The sequence below is a fragment of the Nansenia antarctica genome (assembly GCF_963989245.1).
Source record: "Nansenia antarctica genome assembly, chromosome: 1".
NCBI classification, from domain to species: Eukaryota; Metazoa; Chordata; class Actinopteri; order Argentiniformes; family Microstomatidae; genus Nansenia; species Nansenia antarctica.
Window position 1 is genome coordinate 1,024,232 of NC_137674.1, and position 13,954 is coordinate 1,038,185.

General features: G+C 46.3%; 1 protein-coding gene across 1 annotated transcript in view; it reads right to left on the reverse strand.

The window, feature by feature from the left end:
• Window positions 1-12,459, reverse strand: part of LOC308173755 (signal-induced proliferation-associated 1-like protein 2) — a gene marked incomplete at its 5' end in the record, with an annotated part of 91,072 nt that extends 78,613 nt beyond the window's left edge. The window contains 3 exons of the mRNA XM_080548805.1: window positions 2,706-2,894; window positions 5,911-6,044; window positions 10,953-12,459. Coding sequence (XP_080404931.1) covers window positions 2,706-2,894; window positions 5,911-6,044; window positions 10,953-12,459 — 1,830 coding nt within the window. The remainder of the gene's footprint in view (window positions 1-2,705; window positions 2,895-5,910; window positions 6,045-10,952) is intronic.
• Window positions 12,460-13,954: the final 1,495 nt, after the last annotated feature.

A 13,954-nucleotide genomic window follows, 5' to 3' on the forward strand; every position in this document is an offset into this window, starting at 1 on the left:
CCATGTCACAAAGTAAAAGTCGTCTCAAACTGGCTTCATGAACAAGACGATTAGTTCAGTGTTCTTCAGTGGCCTTCCCGGGTCACCGGGTCTGAATCCAAGAGAACACTTTTGGGATGTGGTAGAACGGATTGCTTGCATGATGCAATCATGTCATCATGGACCAGAATCTTAAAAAGAATGTTTCCGACATGTTGTGGAAGTGTTCAGTGAGTGTATATACCGTATGTCATGTTCATCTCTTACCAGTCAGGACCCATAACTCCCCCGTCTAAAGTGCTGCTTCACAGCAGGATCATGTGATCGTTGCTTCACTCAAAGTCTCACTCAGCAGGTGTCCTATCTCTCCCACCGGGGCACTGAAGCCCACTTGGCATGCACAGACACACACGCATGCACACACACATGCACACACATACACAGACACAAACGCATGCACACACACACATGCGCACACACACATGCATGTGCGCACACACACACACACACACACACACACAGACACACACACACACACAGACACACACACAGACACAGACACAGACACAGACACAGACACACGCACACGCACACGCGCACACAGACACACACACACACACACACACACATACACAGACACAAATGCACGCACGCACGCACACACACACACGCACACACACACACACACAAACACACACACACAGACACAGACACAGACACACGCACACAGACACACACACACACGCACACACACACACACACACAAACGCACACACACTTCACTGCTACATACACTCAGCAGTATAAGTCTCCGGTGGTTAGTCCATTCTCTAGGTCTTTTACTCTATCTGAGGTGTGATCTAAAGCTTCCTGCTGTCTAAATCTCCATTTCCAAGTTACCAAGACTATTAGAATTCTGCCAAAGTCAAGTTTAGCCCCAAAAGAATATTAAGGTATGCTCTTAAACGTCTGCGAGCATTGCATTAATGATTAAAACAGAGCCATATGGGAACACTGGCTTTCAAATACAAGACTACACAGCCTCGATTTTGGTTTTGAGGTCTGAGGGGGACAGGTGCCAGCTGGTAGCACTTCAAGCCTCTCACAGTTTGGACTAGGACTCCTAGGAGTATTACCACTAAGGGATCCCCTGCGCCTTATTAAAGTGTCTGAGGAACCGAGAGTGGCTTTGTACAGCGGAGATGGGTCTAACACGGGTACGGTCTCTCAGATGTGTTAGCTACAACAACTGTCACTCTCGTCTCTGGTTAATTTTTATTCGTGCTCCAGACTGTATCCCCTGACAGTATCTCCAGACAGCGTCTCTAGCAGGACTTTGATGATCGAACACAAACATTCAGTACCGACCGCCTGGTTTTAGACAGCATACTGTACATTGAGTTTGAGGCCAAGGTAGTGATTGTGATGTTAAAGGTGAATACAATTTCAGCACTAAAAGAACATGTTCAACACAGTCTATTTAGATTAGATTAGATTCAACGTTGTCATCGCAGAGCACTATACAACGAAATGCAGTTTAGCATCCAACCAGAAGTGCAAATAGTGATATAAGGGCATGATATACATAAATAGAACAATAGAACAGTATAAAAGAAGCTATATCAGGAGACATGTGCAATGTGCAATATACAGTATGTGCAAAGGTAGTAATAAACATCTGCAGTGCAACGGTTATAGAGTGATCCCATTAACCAGGGATGTGCAGCCATCAAAGTATTGTCATCATTGTATTGTCATTCCCATTGTCATAGCCAGGGTGGGGGGGGATACTGAGAGTCATAGTCAAGTGTGTGTGTGTGTGTGTGTGTGTGTGTGTGTGTGTGGTGTGTGTGTGTGTGTGTGTGTGTGTGTGTGTGTTTTAGCTGTATACACCATACTGCACATAGCAGTAGTAACTACCGTACTTGCCATTATTGTGGTCAGCTAAATGGCATGTATTGTATATTGTACCTATCACCTATCACTATCGTGTTTTATATCACTATTAAATACGTTGTCAAATGTCTATTATTTCAGCCTGCTTCTGAATATCTCTCAGCAGAGAGAAGGAGCCAGAGAAATCGATTTGCGTCCCTGTGAGTCTAGGACTCATATTGATTCACCTTAAGCGTGATATTGGCTGTCCTCTGCCTCCACCTCCAAACCATTGGACATCTTAAACAGTGTTGACAGGCAGCAGCACAGACTGCATTGGTTCCGAACATTGGAAATGAAGTCAAGTTCTGCCCAATGGGTTTCTATCAAAAATGCAAAGGTCTAACCAAAGAGAGATATAACATTATTACATCAATAAAATGATACCTTCATTTTCTTCAAAGACCATGTCAATTGTATAACACCTAGACAAGGTCTTCTTCTTCTGGTATCTTAACCCTGATCAAATGGACTGACTTATATAGCTCCTTATTCCAAAGCGCTTTACAACGGCCTCTCATTCACCCATTCACACACACATTCACACACCAATGGCGGCCAAGCTACCATGCAAGGCGCCGGCCCCCGCTCATTGGGAGCAATTTGGGGTTCAGTGTCTTGCCCGAGGACACCTCATGTGACATGTGGCCAGCCGGGGGTTCGAACCGCCGATCTGCCGCTCATTAGACCCCGGCTCTATCTCCTGTGCCACAGCCACCCCATGTAAATTGTAAAAGCCTAGACAAGGTCTTCTTCTTCTCGTGTCTCGACCCTGACTGAGCGGTACTCACCCCTTGCTCGTCCAGCTTGAGGAGCTGCTCGGGCACCTTGGGGGAGTTGAGGGCCAGCCTCAGGCAGGGGATGTTCAGCTCTGGGATCACGTACTCCAGCACCTCCCTCAGCGGAAGTCCTCGGGCCGTCCCGTGCCTCGCCGTGGAAGGCACAGCGTCCTCCAGGATGGCCCCCCGCAGGGTGGTCAGCTGTAGGGACACACAGGATATATCATTATATAATATATAATATACACACACACACACACACACACATCCCGCTCTCTTTTCACACATAGGTTAGTTGACTTTGTTTCTATTTATTTTTATCTTCGTTGTCTTTGTCGTTCTCATGTATTGTATGTATTGTTCTGTGTCGACCCTTGTGAGTATTTCTCTTTATGTTTGTTTTTTATTCTTGCCGGGGCCTCTTGGCCAGGTCATCATTGAAAATGAGAATTTGTTCTCAACTGATTTTATCCGGTTAAATAAAGGTCAAATACTTTATTTTTTTTTATATATAATATATACGCCATTTAGCTCTCACTTTTACAGGACCCAGAGCGAGGCAGCACAGCACAGTGAGTGCATACATTTGGTCCCAGAGGGGCACAGGATATATCATTATATAATATACGCCGTTTAGCTTTCATTTTTACTGGAGACAAAGCGAGGCACAGAATGCACATGAATGCATACATTTGGTCCCAGAGGCGAATGAAACGACAACCTAAGCGTTTGCTGAGCACATCTTTTGTGCTCGACCAACTGAGCCACACAGAGGACCACAACCAGGGAGAGGAAGGGATGGAAAGAAGGAGACTGAATGAGAATTCCATTGTTACGGCTGTTCTTTGGGAATCTTTAACACCAGAACAGCCATGGGTTATCACATTGTGAGTAAAAAAATATATATCTTATATCTTTGCACTCGATCAAATTTCAGGACCCTCCTTTCATGACTCTTCCTAGATATGTGCGTTCTACCACCCAGTATCCTTACATTTTCAAAATCACATCAGAATAAGCTGGTATAAAGCTATTTTGCAGTTTTTCTGTATAGGAGGTAAGCTAAGACGCGCCAACTAGTGGTCGTTGTGTGTAGATAGCAGCTTCCCATTGTAAAGCCTATGGTCATATGACCCCCGAGGCGGCTCTATTGGTAGGTAAAAAAGGCACGGCTGTTCTCCAGAATTGTGTATTACCTGGGCAACACTACACAGGCACTTGATTATCTAAAAGGCTCATATGAAGTGTTTCGTATTCATAAAATACACATTTCAATCAATGAGTTCAGGGTACAGACAGTATCTCTCACCACTCAGCTGGCATGGCCATTATACGCCCATGTAGAAATAATTAGGGACTAGCTTGCTAAATAATTGAGCTGGGCTGTCTGAAAACTGGATGTTAAGTAGTGTTTTACTTTTCAACTCATTAACGTGCCATCACAAGTTGACCTGATCAGCTCCGGCTCCGCACTCAGCCTGATGTAGCACGTTACAGGGACATCTAAAGCAACTCCCCAGTCCGTCTCCAAAGCCTATAGACACTCCAACTTACAGTAGATTGTTAGAATGGTTTCTAAGGAGGTGTGAGTGGCGTGAGTACGTTTGTCTGTTTGTATGACCGAGAGGGTGTGTGTGTGACCCACATGCATGGTTTCCTGGAGGGTGGAGGAGTGTGCTGCAAACCAAGACTGGCATTTCATATCAGTGACATTTCTCCATCTGATGCGTCTGTCTCACCTGAATTATTCAGAGGATGAGCCCCTCTAGAGTACATCACTGAGATCTGTGTGTGTGTGTGTGTGTGTGTGTGTGTGTGTGTGTGTGTGTGTGTGTGATGGCATTCATCTCTATGTGACTGACTGCTACTGTGTGTGTGTGTGTGTGTGTGTGTGTGTGTGTGTGTGTCTGTGTTAGTATTCATTTGTACGTAACTGACTGACAGCTATTGTGTGTGTGTGTGTGTGTGTGTGTGTGTGTGTGTGTGTGTATGTGTGTGTGTGATAGCATTCATCTCTATGTGACTGACTGCTACTGTGTGTGTGTGTGTGTGTGTGTGTGTGTGTGATAGCATTCATCTCTATGTGACTGACTGCTACTGTGTGTGTGTGTGTGTGTATATAAATGTGTGTGTCTTTAAATTATTGGACTGACTCACTGATAGATCACTGCATCAGTGTGTGACTGACTGACTGACTGACTGACTGACTGACTGACTGACTGACTGACTGAAGTCACGACTGGCTCCAAATCACTGACCACATTAGAATGTGTGTGTGTGTGTGTGTGTGTGTGTGTGTGTGTGTGTGTGTGTGTGTGTGTGTGTCCGCATTATGATGCTTGTGCCTTAGAATGGATCGGCGAAAAGAAGTCTAAAAGGGATTTTAGTTTAGATTTTTCGATGTTAGACCTAATTTTCCATTTCCTTATTTCCTTAGTCTTATCTGTCCTCTTCAGCTGCAGCGGCCGACCTCTGCTGTTCTCACCCTTCCTCTTCCTGATAAAAGTGACTGCATCACTTAGAGGTTGGCAGGCTCCCGTCATACGGATTGGGTTTATGTCTCCAAGGGAAACACAAGGTTGGGTTGGGTCGGGCCTCTAGTTGACTCCATATCATTTTATGAGATGAGGTGTTGTGGTTTTGGCTTGCTGGACTCAGAATGAAGTCTGGTTAGTATAAGCCTAATCATTTAGATTTGGATCAGACTAATACCATGCAGAAAATAATGCACTGGTCGTGTCAAGTCAGGACTCATTAGAATACCACATCTGATGTGGGTCCTCATCTATAAATGTTGCGGAGGCACAAAAGAAGGCATATGCCACTTTCTAAGCAAACTTGGGGATTTATAAAAATGTAAATTAAAATGTCTAAACCTTTGTGCCAACACACACACTTTTTTTGTGTGTATCCTGTGTCCGTGTGCTTCACCTCCTGCTGTTCTTTTCTTTAGTTTTCTGTTGTTTCTTTTCTTTCTGTTTAGTTTTAATACAACATACAAATAAAATGTATTATTATTATTATTATTATCATTATTATTATTCCAAAGCGACTTACAATCGAATTCCAAAGCGACTTAGAAACTTTGACCCACGCCTGCGCACACAAACTGGAGAAATTAGAAACTCTGATGGCAGCAGAAGGATGAAACTCAAGAAGCGCTTTTAAATTGATACCATTGTGTAAAAAAAAAGCATGTTTAAGTAGATGTTCTTACCTGGCTGGTCCTGAAGGTGACCCGGTAGTTGTACTGCATCCCCTCCTTCTCCTTCCCTTCATCCAGCTTCTCCCTCCTGACGCTGACAGCCACCGGGCCGAGGTTCTCGTCCACGCCAAAGTAGTTCTGGTGTTCTGGAGATGAAAGAAGACAGGACTCAATAAAGGCTACATCACATTGTGGCCATGCACCAAAACTGTAACAAAGTTAGACTGTAACAAACCTCTCAGGCTAAAAGCTCTACATAAACACACTCTCACACACACACTGTAAGGTACACACACTGCCAAAAAATGCAAACAAAGGGGGGTGCGATGCATTTTTTTTTGTTATAGTAACATTAACAATCTTCAGCCAGTTGATAGATTCCTGGTCTTGACATTTCAAGTTCAACGAAGTGTACATTTACATTTACATTCTTGGCGTTTAGCAGACAACTTATTCCAAAGCGACTTACAACAGATACATTTGACTAAGCAAGTGAATCATCAATTCACCAGTCGTAGCAGGAAGAGTAATCTAGCTCAGGCCAGGGGCCATTGGCAGTCGTCGCGATAGAAATTGGCAGTCGTCGTGATAGAAGTAGTAGTTTAGATGAGTGCCCATCATTTTGAGTCAAAGTCTTAAAATTGACCATGAATGAATATACTAGTCTGATGTCATCAGACCTTGTCGGAGGTAAGCCTAAGTAAATCACACAGTGCGTTGGGGTGTCTACCTGGGGGGAAAACACTGGGATAATAGAAGCCATGTGATTCCTTTAGGGAAGAATATGAAGTAAATAACATGTAAGAGAGAACAAAGCGCATACGGCACCCTGAGTCTATATATCTAAGGATTGACCAATGCAAACCGGCTTGGTCTCTCTCCTTCTCTCTCTTCTCTGACAAAGAAAAGGGATGGTAGAATGCAGCGACGTCATGGATGCAATGCACTGGCGTCATGCGGGGGAGAGGGGTCCGGACAGGAGCGGTACTCCACACGCACAGCGGTGCCTTAAGCAAACTGCCCCTAATCCCACTCAACGGCAGGGCGAAAGACCGGGATTCAACTGACAACAACATATAACCTCACCAGGGACCGTGCTCGTGAAGTACCGAGGTTTGAGACTAGCATCAAGGGCACGGCAACATCAATACGGTGACTCTGATCACGATGACACCGGTTCTGTATTGCAGAGGGCGTAGTGACATGAATAATAGATTGACTGCAGGAGAAAACGGGGGAAACTAATTTTGAAGAATGTATACTTGTCAGCGATATAATAATAATAATAATAATAATAATAATAATAATAATAATAATAATAATAATAATAATATATTAGACTTATATAGCGCTTTTCTAGACACTCAAAGACGCTTTACAAGCTGAAAATATAGAGTAGTAATAATAAAAATAAACAAAACATAAACAAAAGAAAGGCTAGGGGCCTAATTTAGGTAGTGCTGGGGACACATGGGAAGGAGAGGGGGAGAGGGTTAACTGATCAAGGCGAGCTTGAATAGGTGGGTTTTGAGGGCCTGTTTAAATGTTGGGAGGGTGTTGGCCTGTCTGATGTGGTTGGGGAGGGCGTTCCAGAGGGACGGGCTGCGGCTGAAAAGGCCCCATCACCCCAGGTCCGGAGCTTGGTCCTGGTGGTCAGCGATGTGAAACATGTCAAATGGGGCATGGTGATAGGACTACTGTGATGAGCCTTGGTCTAGGTAGATTAGATTGCATTTATTAAACACTAAAACTGACTCTACACTCCACACCCCCAGAGGGCAGTGTTTCTTCTACGTCTCTTACTGTCAGGTGTATCTCCTGCCTGAAGGATATCGACACAGTCTGGTCACATGGTCCGCATGTCGGCAACCAATCAAAATGTTCGGACGTTTCTTTTGAAACACGGAACTACGTTTCAACGTCATTGAGAATCGCAACACAAACTCGCTAAGGCCAACGCTAAGGCCAACGGCCAACTAGTGGTCGTTGTGTGTAAATAGCAGCTTTCCATTGTAAAGACTGTGGTCATTTGACCCCCCTCCTCAATAAAAAAGCCTCGAGGCTGAAGGACTAGAATAACAAAGACTTTTGTTTTCTCTCTTTTTTCTTTCTATCCTTTTTTTTTCTCTTTCATCAGATTTTTCAGGTGCAATTTCAAGCTGTGAATCTCCCGTTCTACCACATCCCAAAGGTGTTCTATGTGTTCACCACCTGAATGAATGAGAAGGTGTACAGGTGTTCCAAATAAAGTGTTCGATGAGTGTATTATTAATTCATGAAATGTGTAAGAAAAAGTGAACTATTACAATGGAACAAACACTTGGTGGGTGTTATTTGTAAAAGTAGAACATTATTTTTCTCAGTATGAATAGTAAATCAAGCGAAATGTCACCGCAAATGATTATCAATTCCCCAAAAGAATAATCTCACTAACACAGACTCACTAACTCACTAACACACTTAAACAGTTGGGTGTTATTTGTAAAAGTAGAATTGATTTATTTTTTCCTCAGTTTGAATAGTAAGTCAAGCAAAATGTCACAGCAAATGATTTATCAATTCCCCAACAGAATAAGCTCACTAACACAATCTGATATCAGCTGAGCGGATCTGTAATTGGTGCATTCTCCATGACCGGAGACTTCCAAGCCTCCAAATGTGAATTTCCTGTCTAACTGCAGTGCATGTATTAAAAGCAGTGTCCTGAAGAGGTCTAGGCATCCCCGATGTGAAAGGTTCAGCGGCTGTTTTAAGGGCTTAACAATAGGTAACCCAATACACTGAGAGCATCAGACACAGACACTAAGAAACACAGACACACACACACGTGGTGATGAGTTGAGCAGAGTGGTATTTCCATATTTCTGACACACAGGTGTTTTAATGAGGAGCACGGGGACCACAGTGTGGTTTTGATGACCCCCAGGGTCTCGTGTGAGGGGGGGGGGCGCTCACACACCCTCGGCCCTCTGGGTAACAGCTGCACCACACGCCCTGCCTTCACCTCTCGCTTCTCACATGACAAATCACACTGCTCCTACAGGGGCGGAAGGCAATGTCACACTGAGAACAAGACCGCTCCCCTTCTTCTGAAGGGAAGTGAAACATACGTCCTAACACAGAACACAAACCCTCCTATTGTTCCGGCCCCAAATATTTTCTCGAGCCTTACGGAAAATAACTGGACCAAGAAGATACAGTATCTGACTCTACTGAGGTTGAGGTTGAACTCTTCTTCACACAGTATTGTTTGGCTGATAACAAAAAAAGAATTGTGATTTATTGGCAAGGAGGAAAACTAGAGGGGGGGGGGGGGGGGGGGGGTATACACTGTGTACTTATTTGGTGAAAAACGCTATTCAATCATGCCTGGTATGCCAGGGGTTCAGAACACTTGCAGGCACAAAGCCCAGCTCTATAAAGCTTTGAGATTGCCTGGTCTGAAAAGACAAGCGTACAAAAATGTACCCTAGTGGTCCAGTAGTCTAGCACCGCGGTCTACAGTGCACACATAATGCCCATGCGGGCATGGGTCCGAATCCGGCCCATGCCCTGTTGATATCAATGGACTGACTTATATAGCGCCTTATTCCAAAGCACTTTACAATGGGCTCTCATTCACCCATTCACACACCAATGGCGGGAAGCTACCATGCAAGGCGCCGGCCCCGCTCATTGGGAGCAATTTGGGGTTCAGTGTCTTGCCCAAGGATACTTCGACCATGTGGCCAGCCAGGGCTCGAACTGCTGATCTGCCAGACTTGCGATCATTAGACGCCGGCTCTACCTCCTGAGCCACAAGCCGCCCCCTGACATGCCTCCTTACTTTCCTGTCTGTCTTCACTGTATCTGTCCAATAAAATCTAAAATATGAGTGGGACTGCCCCACTCAGAAAAAAAATACTTGAAAGTACCCTGTCTACATCTCCATAGCAGTCGCTCCGGACAGTTGCACCAAGAAGGGCACGGTCACATTCAGACTGTAAATCGTTTTGAAAGGTATGTGGAGAAGCCCAGCTGGCCGCGGCACGCTCTGTGAACAGAGACACCCTTGAGGGCCCAGAGGTGTCTGGGGGAGAGAGGTGGTGTGGTGGTGCTGAAGGTTGTTGTGGTCCGAGAGCGGCGCTGTTCGCGGCGGGACCACTCCTCTTAAAGTGAGGGGGAGGCAGGGACATACGAAGGATATTTCGTGAGGGGGGGGTGCTGTCTAAAATGTTGTGTTGAGGGGGTGAAGGGGGGAGGAGCTATTATGTACTACCACACCAAGTGATCCATTCTGCCAGGCTCCTTTGGGAGCTGTGTCTCTCGGGTCTGGTAGAATGCCGAACCAAAAAGGTAGCAACTGTCAGATTAGCCATGTGCTCAAGTCGTTTTATATAACGAGATCGGGCTAGCCAACCATCTCAGTGGTTAGCCGAGGCTCACACTAGGGAGCTAGCTAACATTACACAAAGTGTCCAAGTGCTAGCCGTAGCCTACACAAGGACGTATCATTGATCCAGCAACGGTTCAAACAGTTGTGAAATAATTTTGAGCACCAAGCTAGCTAACGACCTTCCCGTGTTAGCCTGGTAACTCCGAGAGTAGCAGATTCACACAAGGGAAAAAAAAAACATCAAATTCAGCAAGCTCTTCTGTAATTGTTGAGCTAAAACCGCAGGGTTCAAGTAGTGATAACCTGCCGATTCTCAGTGGAACAATTAAGCTAAGTTGTAGCTAGCTATGAAAACACACTACGGTAAGCTTCAAACAGTCAGCGAGTGAAGAGTGGAAAAAAGAGTAAGTGAGCAAGTTATGCCTGTACATTTATAGGCTGGGCTGCGTGCCTCCAAGCATCCTCAGCCCGTACCAGACGTGATTGAATTGCGTTTTCAGTGAGTAGGCACACAGAAAGCGTGTCCAATAGTGAGGAGTTGATCCGTGTCGACTGAAAGAGAACATCTTAATTCTTCTGAACAACGTGTCATTCATATCCTCCACCTACAGTAACACACACAGAGTTGGTTGTGTGGTGTAAAACCCAAACATGTGGTTTCACCATTTTGGTTTCTTACCTTTCCCATAGAAGTACTTGTGATAGTAGTATGCTCCCAGGTCGATGTGCTCGATGACGTAGCGCTTGACCTTCTCTCTGTGGACGGGCTGGTTCTCTCTGGGCACCTCCAGTACAGACACCCCGGCGTTGGTACAGTGGGAGCTGAGAGACGACTCAAAGGAGCAGTTCTCTCCTCCGCCGGTGTAGTTGGCACTGTTGGCTCTGGAGAGGGAGATTCTCCGCTCGCCCTCTCCACCGATCTCGTTGCGAAAGTGCGGGCAGCCCAACACTAACCCACTGTTCTTCCCATCTCCCTCGTCGGCATCCAGGTTCTCTTTAGGGTTTAGATCCTCTCTGCTGCCCAGCGGAGACTCGTACATGGTGACGTTTCCACTGCTAACTCCTCCTCCACCTTCCGCTCCTGCCCCTACCCCCGCCCCGGGTCCTGCCCCAGCAGCCCCAGGCACGTGGTACTGGGAGGCGGCTGAAGCCCCGGTGGTCGTGTTCTTCCTCTGGCTCAGGCTGGCCCTGTTGGCCGCCGCCTCGCTGATGTTAAACAGGACGCTCTGGACGTCGTAGTGGGCGAAGCACTTCTGGAAGCTGAGCGGCCGGCGGTCGTCCTGCTCCATGGAGAGCCGGAAGCCGTCGCTCTCACTCTTGATCGTCCGCAGCTTCCGGAAGAGCGACGTCTCGGAGGAGTCCGACTTCAGCCGCCTCATGAAGGACTTCTCCCGTTCCCGGCTGTAGAGGAGGGAACTGTCCACGTAGTCGTACCCCGCGATCCGTACGATCTCGCCCCGGGAGATCTGGGTCGCCGTCTGCAGGCTGGTGGAGAGCGAGGTGTCGTAGCGCAAGAGTTCAGGGAAGCCCAGCGGGGGCATACTGCGGTGGTCCAGGGGGTCTACCCGGTAGCCCCTCAGCATGGTGAAGAAGCCATCCCCCGTCCCCAGGCCCTGGCGGTCGATGGAGGACGTGCTTCCGTACTCGCGATGCAGCGAGGCGCCTGTGTTGGGGTTGACGGCGTTCTGGTCGATGACGTCCTCCGAGTCGATGTCGCTGATGGTGACGTCGCTGTTGCTGCGCTGGCGGATGGGATGGAGTCCTTTCAGAGGGGAGAGGTTCAGCAGGTGGCTCAGCGTGTACTTGGTGTCAGAGTCTAGGGGAGGGGCCTGCTCGATTTGATCGATCATGTCTGCGGTTAGGACCGGCTGGCCGTTCTGAAAGGCGGCTATGAAACTCTCGTAGTTCGGCGACGGATGGCCTTCCCAGCCCTTCTCTCTCGGGGGCCACTCCGTCACCCTAGCCCTGACCCCCATCTTGGGCATGGCCGGCGTCCCGTTGGCTTTCCCCACACCCTCAGGCTTTCCCTGTATGCCACCGGCCGGAGGACCCATGCTCCCGTTGAGGGCCTTGAGTTTCCTGTTGAACAGCTCCTCAGACTGCATAGCTCTGGGGTAGTTCTCTGGGCCTCCTGCGATTCCCGGCAGGTTCGTTGCGTCGTCTGTTGCGGGGCTCAGAATGCTCATATTCTGCTAGTAGATACTTGACAGGGCAAAAACAACGATGATGAACCCCTCTTCATTTCATCGTGTGAGTCAGTCATTTGGGGTATTGTGAGAAGGCTGAGTTCCTGAGTCAAGGGGTCCAATGTCATCACAAGTCCATAACTCACAGAGGGTGGCTGACACAATTATAGAAAGACAGCATTTGGGCATCAAGGACTAGTTCCTGCAGAGTTTCGAGGCACCGCAGCAGAGTGTGTTCTCTTTTCACACAGCTGGACTGGAGTTGGATCTGTTGAACAAAAACAAAGAAAGGAGAGAAAATGTTAACACACAGCAAGGGGGGGGAGAAAGCAATTATTTTACGAGACAGGATAAGCAGGAAATGAAAAAATGGTGCATTCTAAAATCACCCTAAGATTGTGTTTAGTCTGTAAAGGCTTGTGTATAACTGAACCAAACGGTAACACTTTACATTAAGGTCACATTTGTCAAGGGTGAAACACACCTTTCAAACTGTTTATGAACTATTCTTTCCACAGCTGGCCAGTCGACCTGCTGCGGTTTGTTATTGGGTCATGTTTTGTACACACTGTACAGTTACGGGTCTATAATAAGCTTGTTGCATACATCTTTGGTGCTCTGAGCCAATGATTTGCAGATGGTTCTGAAGAGATCTGCACAAACGAAAGAGGCAGATGTTCAGCGAAATGTTCTGATGTATATCTGGTCTGACTGCTTGTAGCATAATCAAGCCCGCCGATTATACAGGAGGATTAGTGCATATTGAACAACACGTGCACCGCCTGCCTTTTTACTTCTCATCTGATGTCGTTGCTGAGAATCAACCAAGTTGACAAGATGAAACACCTATAACCACATACTTTACCAAACATCCACGGCTGTGAAGTCGGCAAGTACTGAGAGATGTGTTGTTCTTTTTTTATTTTAATTACTTTTTTTTTTACTTATACACCTAATTTAGAAGGAAATGTCCTGCTCTTATAAAGAACATTATGTTCACGGTACATTCGGTAGATGTAATAGACTCAAATCAACTGCTACCGTATGTTACTGTTACTGTGTTGTTGTTCTTTTTTTATCTTAATGACTTTTTACTTAAATACACAATTTAGAAGGAAATGTTCTTCTCTTATAAAGACAGAGAGAACATTATGTTCACAGTGTTTAAAATCATCTCTGGCTTCTTACCGAATTATCTGGGCCTGAAGTTCATCCCTATACCGAGTGGCTCGGGTCTCAGGTCTCGTAGATGGCTACAATACAAGGTGCCACTTATCATGAACAATGTTGGAAGGGCAAGCTTGTCTTATTATGGCCCTTGGTCTTGGAATGACCTACAGACTACTTTTAAATTAGAGGCCCTTATTTCCATAAGTATCTTCAAGCGTAGATTAAAGGATGTGGTCACCGCTCGCTGTACCTGCTTTGGTTAGACTTCTCAATGTTTTAATCACCTTGTAAATACCCCTACCATTGTTTGTCTATTGTATTGTTG